The sequence below is a fragment of the Lipotes vexillifer genome, unplaced genomic scaffold (assembly GCF_000442215.2).
Source record: "Lipotes vexillifer unplaced genomic scaffold, Lipotes_vexillifer_v1.1 scaffold805, whole genome shotgun sequence".
NCBI lineage: Eukaryota > Metazoa > Chordata > Mammalia > Artiodactyla > Lipotidae > Lipotes > Lipotes vexillifer.
In genome coordinates, this window is record NW_006776681.1 from 522,513 (window position 1) to 536,179 (window position 13,667).

At 53.5% G+C, this 13,667-nt stretch overlaps 1 protein-coding gene across 1 annotated transcript in view; it reads right to left on the reverse strand.

The window, feature by feature from the left end:
* The window catches only part of PGBD5 (piggyBac transposable element derived 5), a 94,748-nt gene that overhangs the window by 7,800 nt on the left and 73,281 nt on the right, over positions 1 to 13,667 (reverse strand). Inside the window, exon 4 of the mRNA XM_007450598.1 lies at positions 3,332 to 3,512. Coding sequence (XP_007450660.1) covers positions 3,332 to 3,512 — 181 coding nt within the window. The remainder of the gene's footprint in view (positions 1 to 3,331; positions 3,513 to 13,667) is intronic.

Sequence of the window (13,667 nt, forward strand, 5' to 3'; positions counted from 1 at the left end):
CCCCCCCCCCCAGAAGAGACGGTGAAGTCCAGGGTCTTTCATCCCAGATGTGCCACCGCCCCCAACGTCCGGACGTACTGAGATCGCAGGGAAGAGCTAACGCAAGCAGGGAGTCGGCAGTAACAACTGGCAGCTCTCACGGCCAGAGGGCTGGCTACCTGCCAGCACAGGGCTGAGCCCGAGGACCCAACCTCCCACCTGCTTCTAGAAACTTCTGAGCACATGTGATGCACCGGAACTGCAGGCTCCCGGCTGGGCGGGCAGAGACGGGCATCATTAGCACAGGTCTGTCTGCCGTCTAAGCCTGACCCAGCTAGTCACCCTGCCCCCTCACCAAGACTCGCCAGGCACCCAGGCAGCCCCGGTCTCGTGCAGCCAAGTGAAAGGCAGAGGAGGCAGGGAGTTCTCACAGGACACGCACTACACGGGGTCCTGCCTTGCTGTGCGCCAGGCCCCTGGGGGGCGGGGCTTCCTGGGGGGCCTCGACGCCCAGCACGTCCCACGGGGCAGGAGACCCTCCAGGCAGAGACCAGCAGGAACAAGGAGGCTTCTCTAAATTCCGCCGGGACTCAAGGTCTTTCCCAGCCCTCCCTGCTCGTGATCTCCGGCTCTCCCCGCGCCCAGGAAGCCGTGGGGAAGCCCGCCCCTCCCCACACCCGGGGCGGGGGGGACGTGAAGGGGCACTTTGACTGAAGGCCTGTGAGCAGTCCGCCCCTCCGGGCTCACTGACACTATACGCACATGTCCCAGGCCCATGCGCTCCTCTCCACTGCATCCCCCCCAACGCTGGAAGGACGGCTGATGACTTCCTGTCCCCCTTGCCGCCCCAGGAGCAGCAGTGGGTGAGGAATAACACCCGCGGGGGTGGGGGGTGGGGTAGGCCCCCTCTCGCTGCCAGAAAGAAGAGGGCTCCCTGCGGCTCCCATCTCTACAGATCCAACTACCCAGACTCCGCTGGCCTTTCGAAGAACATGTCTTCGAAACAGGGATTAGACGAATGGGGATGATGTTTTAACTCGCTCATCGGGCTCGGTGAACCCAGCCACCCAGAGAGTAGCTGCATTTTCGTAACAGGGGAAGAAGAGAATCCGGCAGCACACAAGTTTCTTTATGAAAACAGCCACTCTTGCGTGAATATCCTTCCTGGCTGTTATTTTACAGAGCAGCCTCTGTGCACCCAGGAGGGACAGCCAGACTCTCAGCTGGGACTCCTGTCTTCAACCCCGGCCGCCCTGCCCGTTAGACGCCCCTGGGGGCACCAGGTCAGACGAGGCAGTCAGAGTCCCTGCGGATGGGGGGCAGCCATCCGTGAGCGACGTGGAGACAACCTCCCCGCGTGTCAGTCATCACAGGGGAAGCCCAGGAGGTCGTGTGGGAGGGCTCGCAGCCTCAGATGCTTCTAACAAACAGGCGAAGAAATCTTTGCTCCCGGAAAACTTCAAATTCCATGTCTAACTATTTTCTTCCCACTGGAAGATTCTCCTCTGTCCTCCGCTAATTCCCCGTGCGGGGAGGGCCCAGGCCAGCAGCCCAGCTCTCAGGGAAGCCTCTGGCGTCCTCACTCAGCACCCCACCAGCCCACATGCTACAAGCGGGTCCTGACTATGTCATGCGGCTCTTGGCCCAGGAGACAGGGACACCCACGGTGTGGGGCAGGGAGCGGGCCTGCAGGGCACACGGACGATGTGGGGGGCAGTTCTGGGAACCCTGGGGGCCATGCACGTGACACTCACCCTGGGATCCGCACAAGCGGGCCAGCGGGCACGGCAGCCCTGGCTCTCACCCACGCTCTGACACAGGCACCCATTGTGCTGGGTTAATGTGCCTCAGCGCCAGTTTTCTCCAACTTGACTCCACGGCCCCTCTTCACATAGTCTGACCTCTCCACACGGAATTCTTTCAACAATTAAGCCCTGAGCCCCACTGGGACCAGAGTAAGACAGAGCCCAGGCCGGCAAGAGCACAGGGTCCAGGCTGAGGCCGTACGTCGGAAGCTGTGGCTCCCCATTACTTGAGAGGGTTTGCTTTTTTTTTTTTTTTTTTTTTTTTTTTTTGCTGCGTCAGGTTGCAGCACACAGGCTCTCTAGTTGAGGCGTGTGGGCTCACTAGTTGTTCACGGGCTTAGCTGCCCTGCAGCAGGTGGGATCTTAGTTCCCCGATCAGGGACTGAACCCACATCCCCTGCATTGGAAGGCGGATTCTTTACCACTGGACCAGCAGGCAAGTCCAGACAGAGGAGGTTTGGTTTTAAGGCCAGACATCAGATCTGTTGCTAAGCAACAGGTCTGCAATTCCAGCGTCTGGAGTAGCTGAGTGGGGGCTTTCTGCGTTTCTTCCGAGTGGACTGGATATAAATCCCAGATGTAGGATGAAGTGAAGGCACATACAACCTGCCATGGGGCTTCCTGACTCGGCCCAGGTCTGTCTCTATAGCCCCATTTCTGCCAGAGCCCTGGAAGGCTTGCCCAATCTTGGCAACAAATGAACCAGGCATCTTAGCACCGAGGGGAACTAACACCTTTCTGAGGCCCATTGAACTGCTGCCTGTATTAATGCACACAGTTCTCTGCCCAGCTGGAAGGGGCCACATTACAGACCGGGGTGGGGAGTTCAGATTTTCTAAGAGTCTTAGTAGGAGCTGTGCCTTGGTGCTGCGGATTTAACATTTGTGTCCGCCGCACCCCAAATTCCTATGCTGAAAACCTAATGTCTGAAGTGATGGTATTTGGAGGTGGGTCTTTGGGAGGTGCTTAGGTCATGAGGGTGGAGCCCTCATGAATGGGATTAGTGCCCTTATAAAAGAGGCCCTACAGAGCTCCCTAGTCCCTTCCACCACGTGAAGACACAGGGAGAAGTCTGAAACCTGGAAGAGGGCCCTCACCTGACCACACTGGCACCCCGATCTTGGACATCCAGCCTCCAGAACTGTGAGCAGTGAATTCCTATTTATAGGAGCTATAAAAAGGATTTATAGGGTGGTCTATAAACCACCCACTCTGTGGTACTTTGTTCTAGCAGCCCGAATGGACTAAAACACTAGGAAGACTCCTCGGATGGCCATGGCCTTACCACAAAGGACACGAAGAGATGCACCCAGAAGACCTGACCTGACCTGTCCCCCAGACCACGAGTCTGGTCTCCCTCCAGACCTCCAGTGCCCAGCAGGGTGCAGGCAGCCGGCAGGCTGGCATGACCTGTCCCCCCTGGGGAGGGCCTCCCTGCCCGGCATCCTGTGCTCTGTGCTGCCCGCCACACGCCTGCATCCCCAGCCTTGCCCACCACTTCTTGGGGGCGGGGGACTGCGCTCAGACTCGCTCGCCACTTGCCAAACCTTGCTTTTCAAACTCCTCAAACAAGGTCAGGCTGGTGATGCTGGGCCCCGTGAAGATGATGTAATTCTTCCCGGCCGCGGTCCGGCACAGGCTCCTGGCCACCATGCTGTGCAGCTGCGGTTTGTTCTTCAGCGCGTCCAGCCCATCAGGGCCCCCGCCTTCCTTCAGGTGGACGTAAATCTGCGTCAGAAACACACAAGGGTCAGTGAGCTCACAGAAGGGTGGGGCAGGGGTCCAACCATCCTGGAAGCACAGGCTTCCGTCTCCAGGCCGGGTGTGTGGGAAAGCCACCCCTCCTCGGGCTTCCGGTTCCACAGTCCCCACCGATCCCAGCATCTCTGTGGCCCACAGAGGCCACCAGTCACTCCCAAGGCTGCCCATCAGCCTGGTGCCTCAGCCCCAGACTCTGCAATTTAGAAATGTCAAGGTAAAGAAGGGAAAGGTCAAACTGTTACAAGTAATGAATCTGGCAGCTGAGATCAAAAGCAAACACACGCCCCCATTCTGAAGCACAGGAGTCATGTTCACAGTAAACAGAAGTAAAGGCTGCTTTGCCTGTAAGAGATAAACGTATCCATGCACATTCACAAAGCACATCCACAATTACCCCCTTACTCTTTACAGTAATCACCGTGTGGGCAGAAGGGGTAATACTGACTTCATACTGCAGAGGAGGGGACAGGATCAGGGATTTAAAACTCACCTGACGTCCCAGGACCAGCAAGGATATGCTGCAACTAGTACACAATAATTTTAAATTCTGTCCGTGAACATCCTCCAGGAACATCATCTAAGAGGTGGGTGCAGGAAGCGGGAATGGAGTCAAGAAGTGTGTGGTCCTCCCTACGGCTGACTGAGCCACGCAGAATTATCATATGGGTATTACCACTGACCTCCTTCAGGGAGAACAGTTCTCATGGAATGTTCTGGGTGCCTTTGCTGGCAGCGGTTCACAGACAGTGTGCCCGTCACACTGATCAGGGACCCTGACTGTCCTCCGAGGCACAGAATTGCTGAGTGCAGGCCCGTCCGTGCAGACTGAGCACAGCCGAGGGCAGGCACAGGGAGGACCGGCAAGTCCACGGTACCGCCCTCGGGCAAACGACTGCGGACAATCATTCGCAAAATAGTGTCTCAGGATCCTGAGGCAGACGAACAGCAGGCGGTGTAGGTCCTTCTCTAAAAGCAGCTCATCCTCGAAGGCTAATTCTGTCCCGAATACTCATCTGAGACGTCCCCAGGGAGGACCGACTTGCCCGCAGCCCGGCAGGCAACGGTGGGATCACGCAGCAGGACCCCAGCACATCATTTTGGGGTCTTTACGCCTTCACCACCTCATTCCCAGGAGGAACCCCTCTGATAGAGAGTAAAACACCGACACAGAGAAGCCAATCGTCTTGGCCACATGTCACGTGAGGTTGCGACCGAGCAAGGACATTTCCTCAGAACCCGCCTGCTCTCCTTCAGCAAAGCCCAGTCCTGCGGCTCCCACCGTGGGTTCTGCACCAAGGCCAGCTCCGACTCACGGCCCCTCCCAGGAATCCTGCCTGAACTGCTGGCACAGCCACGCTGGGCACTGTGTCCCCAAACCTACCTGGGGACAGTTAGGTTTATCCCACGTGTCCCTCGAAAAGCAATCGTCTGGCTACACACACCCAGGATTCTCACCAGGGAATAGAAGGTGTGCTGCTGGAAACTCTCAGGCCAACCCTGATGACACCCCATGTGGCTTCCAAAGTCCCCCTGAGAGATGGGCAGACCGTGGCATACTCGGCCCGAGGCAGGCAACATTTCATAGGATGAAATGCAAAATCCTACAACCAAGTTCAAAAACTTAACTGCATCTAGTACAGGATGCAAGAAACGTGACTTAGCAAGAATATTTTTGATGAACAAACAAACACTAAACCCTTGGAGATGGCCAACTGCAGGCCTCAGATACCATGACTGGCCTAAGTGATCATGACCCGCACTAAAAACCAGGGTGGTGAGCATCTCATCCTTCCCTGGTCAGGCGTAAAGAGAAGGGTGGTGGTCAGCATATTAGTTTGCTAGGGCTGCCATGACAAAGAACCACAGAGGAGCACAGAGGACTCCAAGAACTTTGCTTTGGCTAGGGAGCTGTGTCATGGAATGATGATTAAGATCTTTCTAAGGCAAAACCAAGATGAATGTATACAAACAGAAAACAGATCTGCAAGCATTAGAGCCCTTACTAACACTCAGAGCTGTCCAAACACTGAATGGGTGGCCTCAGAGAGGCTCCAGGACAAGCTGGCGGCCCTTCGGGAGGTCTGAGCTTCAACTGCAGGGGGTGTATGCCAGTGTCAGAGGCCGGTTCAGAACCACACATTTGCCAAGTTCAGATGCCCCAACAAGGCGGCACATAAGACCCTGGAGCCAGCAAGACTAAACGTGGCCATTGCAGGGTGACCGACACCAGAAGCGTAACCTTTCCCTGCTTCAGTCCTAACAGCAAAGGGTGTCGGAGTCTAAGTTCAGAGAACACCGCTTCTCTCCTGGATCTAATAATACCCTAGAGAGAGAATCACGTCTTTCTCACCAACCGCTTTCCCAGCTGAGGCACTGCGTGAGCCAGAGCCTTATAAACTCGTTTCCAGCAATAAAGTCAGTGTTTTGGAAGGTGGGTTATCCAGGCTCCCGGATATGAGATGCTTTCAAAACATCACCCCCCGGATTTCCAGACCCGACTCAGCTGCACAGACTGGTGTCCTCCCCCGTCCCGCCCGCGCCCTCTTTGGAAGCGTGGATGTCCTCGGGGTCGGCGGGTGGGGAAGGGGTGGCACGCAGGGGCGGTGAGAACCTGCCACAGTCCCTGTTGGGACAATGCTGGGAAGGGAACCGGGGCGCCCGGCCAGGGGACAGTGGATCCCTCACGTGGCCCCGAGGGACTGGCCGCTTCTGCTCATCACAAGATATGCACCAAGGTACGTCAGCCAGGAACTGAAGGCAAGGGAGGACCGTCCTGTCTCAGACTCACCCGTCAGGACAGAAGAGGGCAGAGGCACCAGCTCCCACTTAGCAGTGATGTGCAGCCCTTCCCAGGACCCAGAGTTGCGAGACATCCCCTGAGGTCGTGTCTCAAAGTACCTCCCCTACTTGCCAGGCCACGGGCAAGGTGACGCGTTGCCCCCTTCAGGGCAAACGTCGTCACTCCGCAAAACACTGTGGCGTCAGGACTGCGTTGTGACTTTCGTGGGCCCTTTTGCTTCCACGGGCCTCTTCCGCCATGAAAAAGTATTTGAAATTATATTTTCCACCTGCATTGGCATACAGATAAGTATTACACGTCGAAGCACTCCCTGCAACTTACAAGTTCGTTATTTCGTCCCTTCTGATTTTAAGAGAAACAGAAACACCGTCGCAGGCCCCTGAAGTGCTGTGGGCCTCGGCACTGATCCCGTCGTGCTGTGGAGCCGTCAGCCCCGGGCGGGCAGGCGGGCGAGGCAGGAACACACGAAGGCCGTGAGGCGGTGGCCCGGGCGGCAGGTGGTGCGGGCGGCATGCGTGGGCCCCGGCGTGGTGGCGCTGAGGGCCGTCCGGGCAGCAGCCACGCACAGAGGAAGGCGGAAAGAGCAGACGGTCGGGAGAGCAGATACAGGGCAAGAGTCGGCGCCTGTGGGTGCCAGAGGCTGAGCCGGGCCCCTGGGTCGCCAGCATTGGGGGGCGGGCCGCGGAGGAGGGGCTCACAGGGAGGCGTGGGGGGGGGGATGTGGGGGAGGGCACCCGGAAGAGGAGGGAGGGCTCAAGAAGGCGCAACAGCCCGGCTGGAAAGCAGTGACCCGGGGGGACACCCGAGGACGCTCGTGACTCCTCCAAGGCCACGGGGCTCGATGCAGAACTGAAACAGAAATTCTGTTTCTAACTACACGTTATTTAAAATCCGGTCTAAAGGACGATTTCTACCTTCACACACACAACTGTCCTCTCCTCACGCAACTTACTCAGTATTTCTGGACAGATATCCATACTCAAATGTAGACACATTGTGCACTTGCCGCTTCTTTTCTGCTGGGTCACGAGTCACCACAAGCCTAGTGGCTTATACCACACCCGCTGGCACCCCGGCTCTGCAGGGCACCGTCAAGGTTCTGCTCAGGGTACCTTGGGGCAGCAATCAATCAGCATCGCTGGCTGTGTGTGCCTCGTCCCCTGCTGGCACGAGCCAGGGGGTCTCTCAGTTCCTAGAGGCCCCTGCCCTCTCCCCCCAGAGGCCCCTCCATCCTCAGAGCTGGCAGTGGAGACTCTCCCTTGGGTTGAAGCCCTCTTGTGCTACAAGTCCCTTTGCCAAGGAGAGCCCTGTTCCTTTTAAAGGCTCACCTCGTTAGGTCAGGTCCACCTGAGATCATTTCCTTTTTAAAATCAGCGGGTTTAGGACCATAATTATACCCGCAAAATCAAATTCCCTCCACAGCAACACCTAGATGAGCGTTTGAGTGAAGAGCTGGGGCCATTACACGGGGGCAGGAATCTGTGGGCGTCTTCGATTCCGCCTGCCACCCACGGGGGCACAGCGTTTCAACAGCCACATGCCTATGCACCTGACAGACCCAAACACCACGGCTGATGAAGGCAACTCTCTCCCATCTCAGTAATAAAACCTGCAGGGTGGTGATGATGTCATGAAGTTGTTGATGTAAAAGTAAAGTTGATGATGTCAACTTTATTCCCTGAAAATAGACTGATTCCATGTACAACGTACAGAGACCAGCAGTGAGACCTCCCTACCCAAACACCCCACACGGGTGAGGGTTTGGGAGTGTTCATCACTGCTGGGAACGCTGCCTTGGTACAATCTTTGTGTGCGTGTGCAGATATGTTGACTATATCCTTAAATGGCTATTTTTATATGTTGCAAGTATAGATAATTTGAGATTTTTGTTTTGCATGCTAAACACACAATCCAATTTAATAAAAAAGACAAACTAAATATCATTATAGAAGAGCCCCCCCCCGCATCAGGGTTACCCAAGCATAGGCCCACGTGGAACTCGTATCTATTCCCGTGACAGCTCCACCTCAGTTAGCGCTTGTTAATATGCACTGCATGAAGCCCACACCTGGAGGTGATGACAGCCTCTTCCCTGGGATAACACATTTCTCCAAAAGCCATGACGTGTAGTGGTGTTACAGGACCATCTCAGATGACTTAGCTTTGTATGCCCACACAGGCAAGTCTGAACACTGGCGTCTCCCCAGATTCCAGCCAGTCCCTTCCCAAGGAGTAGACACTCAGCTGCTCCATCAGGAGAAGGGGAGCGGTATGGAGTCAGACGTCTCCCTGTTCCTATTAGGAAATCTGGAAGAAGCCTGAGGCCAAAAAGTGGCATCAATAGGAGTCCAAGGAGGGTCTTGAATTATGGCACTCAGTACTAGAAGGTAAGGTGAGTTTATCTTTAAAGTGAATATAGGGCTTCCCTGGTGGCGCAGTGGTTGAGAGTCCGCCTGCCGATGCAGGGGACACGGGTTCGTGCCCCGGTCCGGGAAGATCCCACATGCCGCGGAGCAGCTGGGCCCGTGAGCCATGGCCGCTGAGCCTGCGCGTCCGGAGCCTGTGCTCCGCAACGGGAGAGGCCACAACAGTGAGAGGCCCGCGTACCGCAAATAATAATAATAATAAAGTGAATATAAAATAGGATCTAAATAGGGACTTCCCTGGCGGTCCGGTGGTTAAGCCTTCGCCTTGCAATGCAGGGGGTGCGGGTTCCATCCCTGGTCGGGGAGCTAAGATCCCACATGCCTCGGGGCCAAAAATACCAAAACATACAACAGAAGCAGTATTGTAACAAATTCAATAAAGACTTTAAAAATGGTCCACGTCAAAAAGTCTTAAAAAAAAAAAAATATATGATCTACAAAAATAGTAACTTCAGAAGTCCCAGCTGAGGGGCACGGTTTCCAATGAAGTGTTAAACTGGGCAGTCAAAAGGCCACACAAGGACTCAACCTGCCTGACCAGCGCCGCTGGGTCAGCCTGGTCCAGCTCCCACTGGTCTGGGTTTGCTTTGACTGAATAACTTTAGCTGGTCTAAGATGTGAACCTGTACCCCTGAGTTGGATGAATGAATCTATGACTCTATGAAAAACGTCATAAGCTCCCATGGACTCAACTACACGCCATGGCTCCAACTGCTGAAGACAGGCGGCCGATGGTGTGCAGATTTGAAAGCCCGCCTTAGACAATCCCATCAGCACCCCGACAGAGGCAGCCCCACTGAGCACCCCCACACACCCATACACTGCGCTGGTGGCCAAGGAAACGCCACTCACTTAAATGTGTAATTGCTGCCTTGTTGGCTTTTCAAACATTCTGTCTGTCTGTCCACGGACGCAGAGAGCACCGTCACTGTACAACAGCCCCTCCTCCAGCAGGGAGGGGCACGGGGGAGCTCCCATCACTGCGTAAAACGGGATGTGCGGTTGAGACCGTTCCCCTCTGAGCTACAAGCTCGTTTGACAAGTGTCGTTAGGGCAGAAAAATGCATCTCTCAGTTGCCAAGCTTTTCACTTTTCCTGCAAAAAAGTTCTTCTTCCTCCTAGGATTTATTAACTTTTTCATATACAGATTTAGTAAGAGAAGGAAGAAAATTTATTGATATAAGATATCATACGGTATTACATTTTGCCCCAGGATGTTATTACTAACGTTGTGTGTTTTTTATTGACATCGTAACAGAAAGAATCTTAGGAAACATGGAGTACAGTGGTAATGCCTTGGGAGATGCCTGCACCACGTGACTGTCTATCTTAGCCCACTTCTGAAACACCCCAAGACCTCGAGAGGTGGGACCTAGTTCATCACCGCCTCCCTCCAAAGAACACTGGTGACAGCTGCCATCGCGGATGGACTCAAGGGTCATGAAGATGCACCAGCTGACGCCTCCACTAAGCTGTCCCTGGGCTTTGCTGGTCTTGACCACTGGCCCTACTTCCCTTGCAGAACAGAAGAGACTCGGGCTTTTCCATGGCTGGTGGAGGGCATACCTGGGGACGGGGAAGTCACTCATCAGGGACTGCGGTGCACAGAGCAGGTGTAGGCTGTAATCCCAGCAGTGGGGCAACAGCACAAGAGTGCAGGGGCCGCACTCATGGAAACCACGTGGAACAAGCATGTGGAGATGGGTGGGGCTGTCACCCATGCGGGGGGACGGCCATGCGTGACAGCCACCAAGTTTAAAGGATGCTCACTCATCTCGCGAGAAACGGAGTCTGCCACCAGGAGACGATGAGGGCAGAAGCCCTGGATTCGATGGGCAAGGGCTCTGCCATTTAGCGGCTTATGTGATTTGGGGCCAGTTACTTAATTGCTCTGAGCCTTGATTTCCTCATTTGGAAGGATAGTACTACTCTCTGTACCTCGCAAGGCCACTGTCTTTACGTGTAAGTCGTGTACACAGAAGTGATTTTTTTTTTTTTTTATGGCAAAGCTCCATATCTGTGCTGTAGCCTCTAGATACATGGGGCTGTTTTAATTTAAATTAGCTGAAATTAAGTACAATGAAAAATTCAATTCCTCAGTCACACTGGTCAGGTACTCAGCAGTCACATGTGGCTAGGGGCTGCTGTGGTGGAGCCCACGGGTACAGGACATTCCATCCTCATGAAAGGTTCCACTGGACGTGCTGCCTTACACCATCCTTGGCTCACCAGCCTGGTTTTCCAGCAAAGTCTCCATGCCATCACCTTGTGGATTGTTTTCACTACCAGTGTTTTCTCAGGTCACCTCTCGCCACGACCACGGCCAGGAAGGGCTTGTGCACTGAGACCGTTCTCTACCCCGTCTTCTCCAGCACCTTCGGTACTACAGGCCCTTACAAGAAACTTGCTTTGTTTTATCCCAAAGCTCAAATAATCGGTGAGTCCGTCTTTCAAAATGACGGATTGCGGAGGAAACTCTAACTCGAAAAGATACAGGCACCCCAATGTTCAGAGCATCTCTATTTACAACAGCCAAGACATAGAAACAACCTAATTGTCCGTCGACAGATGAATGGATAAAGAAGATGTTGTACCTATATACAATGGAATACTACTCAGGGACTTCCCTGGTGGCGCAGTGGTTAAGAATCCGCCTGCCAATGAAGGGGACACGGGTTCGAGCCCTGGTCTGGGAAGATCCCACATGCTGCGGAACAACTAAGTCTGTGCACCACAACTACTGAGCCTGTGCTCTAGAGCCCACGAGCCACAACTACTGAGACTGTGAGCCACAACTACTGAAGCCTGCATGCCTAGAGCCCATGCTCTGCAACAAGGGAAGCCACAGCAATGAGAAGCCCACGCACCGCAATGAAGAGCAGCCCCCGCTCGCCACAACTGGAGAAAGCCCGCGCGCAGCAACGAACAATGCAGCCAAAAAAAAATAAATAAATTTTTTTAAAAAGAATGCTTTCTTAAAAAAGAAAAAAAAGAAATACTACTCAGCCATAAAGAAGAATGACATAATGCCATTTGCAGCAACACGGATGGACCTAGAGATTATCACACTAAGTGAAATAAGTCAGACAGAGAAAGACAAATATCATATGATGTTGCTTATATGTGGAATCTAAAAAAATGATACAAATGAACTTATTTACAAAATAGAAAGAGACTCACAGACATAGGAAACAAACTTATGGTTACCAAAGGGGAAAGAGGGGGAGGGATAAATTATACACACTACTATATATAAAATAGATAAACAACAGGGACCAGCTGTATAGCACAGGGAGCTATATTCAATATATAGTAATAAACCATAATAGAAAAGAATATGAAAACGAATAGATATATAATGGAATCACTTTGCTGTGCTAACACAACATTGTAAATCAACTATACTTCAATAAAACAACAACAACAACAACGGATTGGAGGAGGAGGTGGGCTCTGAACCCCTCCCATGAGTGTAGCTCCTTGGGGAGAGGGCCAGGGTTTAATCTGATCCAGTTAGTGCCTGATGCACCTACACGGCACTTACGTTCTTTACTGTCTCTCCTTCCCTATACGGTAAGGAGGGCTGGGCAAACTAAACCTCATTCCACAGAATGAGGAAGGGATTAGCGCTCAGCCACTTGCTCAAGGACACTCAGGTCTGTGACAGATGTCCTGTGCCCCAGCCAGTTCCATCCTGGGACACAGCCACATTCAACCCGGACAAGATTGAAGCTAGCATCCCGGCCACTGCACAATTAAACAGATGGGTATATGCGCTGCCCAGTTTTTGATTCCACAAGCAAAATTCACTCTTGTTAATTAATTCCATTCTGAGCCTCATTTTTCAAGCTAATCCAGTTAGTTTTAGGTCAGGAGCAATTCACTAGTACACAAAAAAATTAGAAGTCAAATAAGAAAAAAAAAAAAACAACTTCAGTGCAAAATCCTCAAGTTCTTTCAATATAAAAAGCATGTCTCAAAATAAGGGAGACCAGTGACAATTTGAGGCTAGAACATCAATCACACAACAATCAAGTTGGGTAAGAAACAGAGACTTGGTTATTGTCTAAAGGGAGAAAAGTTATATCCCTGGGGAGAGAACATACCCTAGTGGTCCAGAGGGTGGGCTCCGGGGTCGGGAAGGCTGGGTTTAATCCCAGGTCTGTCCCTTTAGGCTGCGACTTCGGACGAGGTAGCGAATCTCTCTGGGCTTTGGCTTCCTTACCGTGAAACAGAGGCAGGAGCACCCCTACCTCCCAAGATGGCTGTGAACAGAAAATGAGCAAGGCACGTAGAGTGCTTAGTTGTGGAGCCTGGCCCGCGGCAAGCGTTCCACGGATGCAAACTGTCCTTTTCTGAACTGCAGGAGCAGCTCATAATCTACTGATTAGACTGAAGGGAGGAAAAGGCTCCCAGAGCAGCTGGTCCAGCCACATCAAGTGTGCGGCCCCTCACAGATGCTCCCAGGGTCCCCTGGACACCCCCGGTGATGTGCACGGGGTCAGGCGGCAGGGTCCCCTGGCCTGGGGGCTCCATTTGGCTTCCGGCTTCTAAAGCCCAGTGTCTCTGGTGTAGGTGCAGTCACTGAGCGGTCGGACCACGCTCGCCATTTAGAGCGGCTCTGCCACCGCTCGGCACCCAGCACCCAATCCTCTAGAGACTGTTCAGTTGTCCTCTGCAGGTAGAGCACCGGCCCTTAACTAAAGCTCCCGCACGGGCCTCCCAGGCCTCTGCTCTGTGCCCCCTCTGCCCGATGCTCTCCCAGCCGCCACCTCCGGCTCGGGGACCCTGGGTCTCACACTGCAGAGGCAGGCGGCCTAGTTCAACACATTCAAATGGGAGAATTCAGCGCTTTTGACCATACCAGCTTTTTTTTTTTTTTTTTTTTTTTTTTTT